Source organism: Hipposideros armiger, unplaced genomic scaffold (assembly GCF_001890085.2).
Source record: "Hipposideros armiger isolate ML-2016 unplaced genomic scaffold, ASM189008v1 scaffold_42, whole genome shotgun sequence".
In the NCBI taxonomy this organism is placed as follows: domain Eukaryota; kingdom Metazoa; phylum Chordata; class Mammalia; order Chiroptera; family Hipposideridae; genus Hipposideros; species Hipposideros armiger.
This window is the reverse complement of record NW_017731392.1, coordinates 5,226,767-5,234,489: the sequence shown is the minus strand read 5'-3', so window position 1 is coordinate 5,234,489 and position 7,723 is coordinate 5,226,767. Positions and strand designations below refer to the sequence as shown.

Genomic DNA, 7,723 nt, shown 5'->3' with positions numbered 1-7,723 from the left:
TCGAACCACTAGTTGCTCAGAGCTCGCACTCTTGAGTGAGCTCAACCAACTGAGCCACTCGGCCGACCAGGTTCTCAGCTTCTTGAACCCCAAGCTCTACACTGTGGACATGGGGAACTGGGGAGATTTTAGGAGAATTGTTGATGGGCTTGGCTTTAAGAACAATGACTTAGGTGGCAGTGTATATAGTGAGTCCCGGAAGGGAGACGAAGGTTGGGAGAACAGAAAGAGGCAGTGCAGGAGCCCAGGCATGGGTGACAGGTGCATAGTCAAGGGTGATGTGAGAACAGAACAAAAGCCAATCATGAGACACCAATGGGTGGGCGAAGCCAGCAATCACAGGACTGGCTGCAGGGGGAGGTGGAGAGTCACCCTCAGGGGCCTGAGCCTGGATGGTTAGGGACGTGAAGCATGATGCTGATGGAGTCAGGGAAAGCCAGTTTGGGTAGGAAAATACCGAGCTCAAGTTTGGGATTGTTTGGATCTAGAGCTTCTATGGGGCTGACCTCAGAGAGCTTGCCAGCAGGCAGAGAGGGGGCCCTGGTGGGGGGGCCTCGCTGCCGGTGGCCCTGGGAGTTGTTAACATGCAGATCAGATCTATTTAACCAGGAAAACTGCAGAGCAGAGAAGGAAGAGCAGTGGGCCCAGGGTTGAGCCCTGGATAGAGCCCACCAACAGGGAGGAGGCTGAGGGAGTGAGGCAGGGGAGCAGGAAGGGAGCCAGTAGCTTTTACCAAGTTTTTTGGGTGGCGCCTACCTAAACAGCCTAAGAAATTAATGTATTTTGTCCTCTGATGAGCAATTCTGGGCTGTTGCGTGGCCTCCAGGATGGAGGGGAATGAATGAGAAGGGCCTGGCTACAGAGAAAAGTTCTCCCCACATGGCACTGCCAGAGGCGTCGATGGTACACTAACTGCTGTGTTCTCTCCTGTAGCTACCTGGACGGGAACCAGTTCACCCTGGTTCCGGGACAGCTGTCTACCTTTAAGTACCTGCAGCTTGTGTGAGTATCCAGGTGGCTTGAGGACCCCAGGCCAGCCTCAGAGAACAGGAGTGCCATCAGCATCTGATCCTTGTGACTCCAGCTTTCCTGGAATTCCCTGCAGACCCCACTTGTGGCTGATCCAGTTTTTAAAATTTCTCCGACCCCCGCCTCTGGGAACATCTGTGCATAGAGCTGGTTTGCCACCTAGTGGCCATGCTTGGAAATTGCATTGTTCCAGGCTCCCTTGGGTGGGACCTGCTTCTGCCCACACCGTCTCTCCAAGCCTCCCTCTAGGCTGGTAGTTATTGTTAATGTGGGTCAGCCTTGCAAAGGTAGCAGCCAGAAGTAGAGGATTCTGGGAAAACTTTTTGGTCCAAACTTGGCCCTCAAACCAAATATGAATCATGGCAGCTACAAATATGCATCTGTAGCTAAGGTTTTCTTTAGGCTAACATCTGCTTTTCTGTTATTTCCACCTTTACTTTGACCCTTTCCACTTCATGAACATATACAAAATAAGCCTCAGAATGAGTTCGACTCCTCTTATCCCTCCAGCCTAATGAACACCTCACTTCAACTGTCGTTATCTGCTCATTGCCCCGATTCCACCAAAAAGAAGTCCAGAAATGTTCCATCTTAGTGTGGCTCAGAGCAGCACTACTCTAAGTGTGCTCTGGGGACCAGTGGCAGCCTGGGAACTGTTTGTAATGAGTCCACAATTAGATAAGGAATTTATACCGGAAAGTAAATCAACATATTGCTTCCTTCATTGAGAAAGTCTTGCAATGAAAAAAAAAAATTTAGCCACAGTAAGATGTGTGTTTCATGTCATAGGCGATTGCATTTTGGCACAAGTTCCTTATTGTGAGATGCTCAGTTCAAGGACTGGCCACTTTGAGTAGCGTTGGCTTACAGAGCTTTGAAGCTCAGGTGTATCTGTCTTTGCCAATAATCTAGTAAATGTGTTTTGATTGTTCCATTGGTTGCGGGGGCGGAGGGGGGCTGGTGGTGGTGGCTGGTGACAGAGTGCCAAAGAGAGAGACAACCTTTCTCTGGTCTGATGTGAGGCAGCTCCACTGGTGGCTCAGAAACACTTGAGAAGGAAAGGAGGGGAAGAGGACTAACGGTGGGCCAGGTCTTATGAAGCTGTCTGTGGGGGCTTTTGTCTTTTCCAGGGACCTAAGTAACAACAAGATCAGTTCCTTAAGCAACTCCTCTTTCACCAACATGAGCCAGCTGACCACCCTGTGAGTCCCAGCGGGGGGCGGGGGGGAGGGCATGTGGTGTGGCGAATGAGACTTTCCCCATGCCCACTCCATGCACAGGTATGGCATACGCACTCCCTCGCCCGACTGGAAACGCGCCAGGCCCTGCCACCCGAAAAGACTTCTAAAAAACATTTTTTATTGTGAAATACAGGATATATATATATATATATATATATATATATATATATATGGAAAATTACAAAAAAATATAAATGTACATTTTAACAAATAATCATAAAGCTAGCACACATGTATAGATACCTAAGGCAAAAAATGAGAATACAGCCTGCACCCCAAAAGTCCCCCTATCCCTTCCTGATCATTATTCCTCCCTCTCCCAGCCCAAAACAGCCCCGACCCTGACTTTTATGATGATCACTTCTTTGGTCCTTATAGGATTAAGTACATTTATCCTCAAGTACATTTCTATACAATGTTTAATGTTGCCCATTCTTCACCTTATATAAATTGCATCCTACAAAATATCTATTTTTATATTTAGTTTATTTATCGTGATGTTTGTGAGATCCGCTTGTGCTGTGTGAAGCTGTGGCCTGTTCATTTTCACTGCCGTATAGGGCTCCCTGTGGGAGTATGCCATACTCACCTCGTCCTACTGTGGATGGATATTTGGGTTGTTATCCGTTTGGACTATTGTGAACAATGACCCTCTGAACATTTCTGTGCCCATATTCTAAGATACTTTAGTGTTTGCTTTAATTGTATTCCAAGAAAGCATTGACAAGCATTCCTTATACTTGCTTGGAGCTTAAGAGTGCATCGCATTCACCTGCCCCCGCCCCAACACCTCATTTTCCAGATAATGTGCCAAGAACTTCAGAACTTCCCCCTTAGGTTCTACTGTGGTCCAACAGTAGAAGCAGGATGGGGTCCTGAGCCAGCCAGCCCTCGGGAGCAGAATGTGGGCCTGAGGCTTGGAAGCACAGGTTCCACGCACCTGCACTCTCTGCCCCAGGCAGGGTCTACTGGTCTACCATTCCCCTTTCAAGGTCTTCATGAGCCTGTGTGTGAGATTGCCATGGTCTGGGCCAGTGGGTCTCAACGGGAGGCGATTCCGCCCCTCCAGGAAACGTTTGCCAATGTCCGAAACATTTTTGGTTGTCCCAGCTGAGGAGGGCGAAGGGAGCTACTGGTATCTTGGGAGTAGAGGCCAGGATGCTGCTAAACATCCTACCGTGCCCAGGACAGCCCCTCAACAAAGACTTGTCGACAATGCAGAGGCCGAGAAATCCTGCTTTGAGTGATCCTGGCAGCTGCAAGAGAAACAGAGCCCTTTCCTGTGATAGGAGCATCTCCTTTCTCTTGTTATTATTTTTAAAAATAGCTTTATTGAGGTGCAATTAATATACAATAAACTGCACATACTTAACGTGCACAATTTGATACGTTTTGACTTAATGTTCATACCCATGGAACCATCACCGCAATCAACACAGTGAGCACTTCTGTCACCCCCAGAAGCTTCCTCGTGCCCCTTGACACCCCCCCACCCCTCCCAGCTCCGCAGCCCCAGGCAAACACCAATCTGCTTCCTTCCTTCCCACAGGATCCTCAGCTACAACGCCCTCCAGTGCATCCCTCCTCTGGCCTTCCAGGGGCTGCGCTCCCTGCGCCTGCTGTAAGTCTCCAGGGAAACCTGCCCCACTGAGGGCCCTGCCACCCACCCGGTGGGCTGAAATGTCCCCACATCTGGGGCCCCAGCAGGGCCACCTGTGTCCATAGGTGGGAGGCCAGTCCACTCTCATTCAAGCCCCTGATAAAGGAGGCTGAGGAATGAAAGGGAAACTAGCTGAGAACTAGGGGTTGCTGTCTACCCCAAATTGTGTTTGCAGTGTGTGGGTAGGGGTGGGGGGTGGCGGGACCATCCAAGATGAGGTAGCCCCTTGTTTGCATGCGTTTTCTGTTCAGATAGAGAGTGCTGCAGGAGATTCATGCAGCTTTTCTAAGAATTCCCACTGTGAGGGTTTGGCCCTGTGACCAAAGCCTTCAGCCACGCTTGTTATGGTAGCCCCTCGTGTATCCATGCACAGGGGTCCCTGGTAGCCCACCCCCACTGGGGCAAGGTGACATCCTTCACCCCCAAACTATGGCTTGTGCATTAACTTCCTTACCAATAAGAAGCCTACCCTCCCTCTAGGCTCCTGGCTGCAAGTGTTCCATTTGTGACTTAAACAGAAATGGTGCTTGAGTTATTTAAGATGGCAAAAATAGAGTCCTCCAGTGGGGCTGAGGGACAGGGTGGTCTACTTGGGTCATTAGGGGTCCCTCTGACCGGCCTCTGGCCAGCAGGGCAGGGTCCGTCTCCGAGCTGGGAGCCATCTCCCTCATAGCACTGACGCGTCGTCTGAAGGATAAGCACAATGCCCCTCTCCGCAGAGGGCGGCACCTGTCCCCCCATCAGCTCTCATGTCTCTGTCTCTGACTGAGACAGCGACAGCCTCTTCTGTCCTCAGGTCCCTGCATGGCAATGACATCTCCACCCTCCCAGAGGGCATCTTTGCAGACGTGACCTCCTTGTCTCACCTGTAAGTAACTCTGGCCCCATTCTTTGGATTTAAGCAGAATTTGGATTCCAATAAAGACCTCGCCTCCTGATACTGTAAGAGTTTGTTGCTTTTACCCTGAAACTAATGTATCTTGTGAACATCAAATGCTCCCTATCTCAGACTCTTACACATTCAAAGTTTTATCAGTCACGACAACGGAATTTGAGAACAATTCTTCACAAGCAATAATCAAAGAAGTAGTGACCATTTATTGGTTGCCAAGCACTTTCCCTGCATGAGCTAATTTCATTCTCACAGCAATCCTACAACATAGCTACTATTATTCCCATTTTACATGTGAGGAAACAGGCCCAGAAAATGTGAGAAACTCGCCCAAAGTTGCATAGCTGGTAGGGACCAGAGCCTTGTGTCTTGAGAGCCCGTGCTCTTAAGGACAACACTAGTATTATGCCTCTGATGTCACATGGTAGGGGATAAGCTCCAGAAATTTACTGCCCTCGAGAAGTATATAATGGGACGTAGAATTGCTTCCAAAACCATTTAGCTGGCAGAGCCATGAGGATTCTTAAAATGCACTCGATTCCTCAAATGGCTAAACAGAGAATTACCACATGACCCAGCAATTCCATTCCTAAGTATATACCCAAAAGAACTGAAAGCAGGGACTCTAACAGATAATGGTGCTCTTCCTTGTACACCCATGTTCATAGCAGCACTATTTACACAATGGCCCTAAAGCAAAAACAACCCGTGTCCGTCAACAGATGAATGGATAAACAAAATATGGTATATATTTACAATGGGATATAATCCAGCCATAAAAAGGAATGAAGTTCTGACAGACGCTACAACATGGATGAACCTGGAAGACTTGCGAAGAGAGCTAACACAGACACAAAAGGACAAATATTGCACGATTCCACTGATAGGAGGTACCCAGAATAGTTCAGTTCATAGCGACAGAAGGGAGAATGGTGGCTTCCAGGTGCTGGGAGCAGGGGGAAATAGGGAATTTTTGTTTAATGGTGTAGAGTTTCTGTTTAGGGTGATAAAATAAATTGGGGGGGGGGGACCAGGTAGTGGTGATAGTTGCACAGCATCGTGAAGGTAATTGGTGCCACCGAATTATACACTTAAAATGGCCCAAATGGAAAATTTTGTGTTACATGTATTTTACCGCAATAAAAAAAGTGAATACATAAAGAAACAGTGGGCTAATTCTGGAGATGGGTCTGGGCACAGAGCTTTCTCTCCTGGCATCTCAGCTCCAGGCCGAGGAAGCGTTTAGGCCAGATGGGCTGTGGTGGGGACCCAGGCGTCGCCGCATCCTCTTGCTCTCTACCCCACACCCGAGTGCCCAGGGCCTGAGTGGGCAGGCACACCCAGGTCAGAGAGCCTTTTGGGGTCCCCAGCATCTCTATTTGAAATTCATTCACTCAACAATCTCACTGGATTTTCTCATTTCTAAGATTCACCTTTCCCATATTTTAATCTCTGAAATCAGAGTGTATCTTACAAATCATCTGTATATTTAATATGGTAATATTTCCCCACCCCCTCCCCCACCTCCAAAGCATGGTAAATCAGTTGTGTGTCTAACAATTTTAGACTTGAGGAAATAAAATCATAATAAGCGTCATTCATTGAGGGTCTGCTTGGGACAAATACTTTGCTACGTGAAACACTTTATCTGTGGCGTCTTGTTTACTCCATGACGGAAATGAGAAGTAGGATTTGTGCTCCGTGCCAGCTGCACAAATTTGGCAGGGACTGCCTTGAGCCCACATTGGATTCCAGGGCCAGTGTGGCCTCAGTGGGGAGATTGTGGCGATTGATTAGTGATGTCTGCCACAGGAGTGGAAGGGCTGAGGGGCTGTGTCCTAGGTGGTAGGATTTATTATTTCCATTATGCAGTCCCAGTTTCTGAAAAGTTAAGCAGCTTCCCTAAGTTATAAAGGTAGGAAATGACAGACAAGATTTGTACACAGGTGTGTCTGATTCCAAAGCTCTTTATTTAGTCTTTATTGCCTCAATAAATGTGTCCTGAGTAACCACAGTGAGTCAAGTGCGGAAGAATTTACTAATACAAGGTTTCTGCCCTTGTTACCATCTGGGATATTATAAAGCGAACTCAAAGGCAGCAGGTACTAACTCTAGGGAACTCTGAGGAGTGTCACAGAGGAGGAGCCACTTATGTTGCATTAGAAAGGGACTAGGTGTTTGCTGTTTGGAGAAGATGGAGAAGGACATTCTAGGAAGAGGGAACAGCACATGCAAAGGTGTGGAGGCAAGAGAGTAAATGACATATTCAGGGACTCTATGTTGTCCAGCATCGGATAGAGGGGTTTTGTTTGGATGAGGAGTGTGAGGTGGGGAGAGATTCATCTGGAAAGGGACATTGGAATTCTGTTGTGAAGGGCCTTTGTGCCATGCTAGGGAGTTTGGACTTTATTCTACAGATTGAAGGGTACCGTGGGAGAATTGAATTGTAGAAAACTGGAAAGCATAGTGACATGTGCAGGCTAGATGGGATGGAATGAGGCAGGCGGGACCCTGGATGGAGACGGTGGCTCTGGACAAAGGCCAGGCAGGGCCAGTGTTGTTCATTGTTTCTGATGATGCCCATTCACAGGGGCTTCTTTCCATCTGTGTTTGGTCATTTGTGGTTCTGAGCTCATTTTTTGCTGATGTTCGGAATTCTGAGGACCCAAACTGGGGGTGCTTCTTTCCAGAGAGCATCTGTGCTCCTCTATGCCAAGCGCCAAGGTCTGCTGCTGCTCTGGGCCCATGCAGCCTCCTTTGCTCACCCCCCGGGCTGTGCCAGGTGTCTGCTTCAGCTTTCCACCTCTCCAGGCAAGGCTTTCAAGCATCTGGTGGGGTCCGCCTGTCCCACCTTTGGATCCCCCTTTTTTTTAATAAAGATTTTTATTGGGGAATTGGGGG

At 48.3% G+C, this 7,723-nt stretch overlaps 1 protein-coding gene across 1 annotated transcript in view; it reads left to right on the top strand.

Moving 5' to 3' along the window:
* Positions 1–7,723, top strand: part of SLIT1 (slit guidance ligand 1) — a 185,517-nt gene that overhangs the window by 152,410 nt on the left and 25,384 nt on the right. The window contains exons 22-25 of the mRNA XM_019639006.1: positions 934–1,002; positions 2,160–2,231; positions 3,820–3,891; positions 4,727–4,798. Of these exons, the coding sequence (XP_019494551.1) occupies positions 934–1,002; positions 2,160–2,231; positions 3,820–3,891; positions 4,727–4,798 (285 nt within the window). The remainder of the gene's footprint in view (positions 1–933; positions 1,003–2,159; positions 2,232–3,819; positions 3,892–4,726; positions 4,799–7,723) is intronic.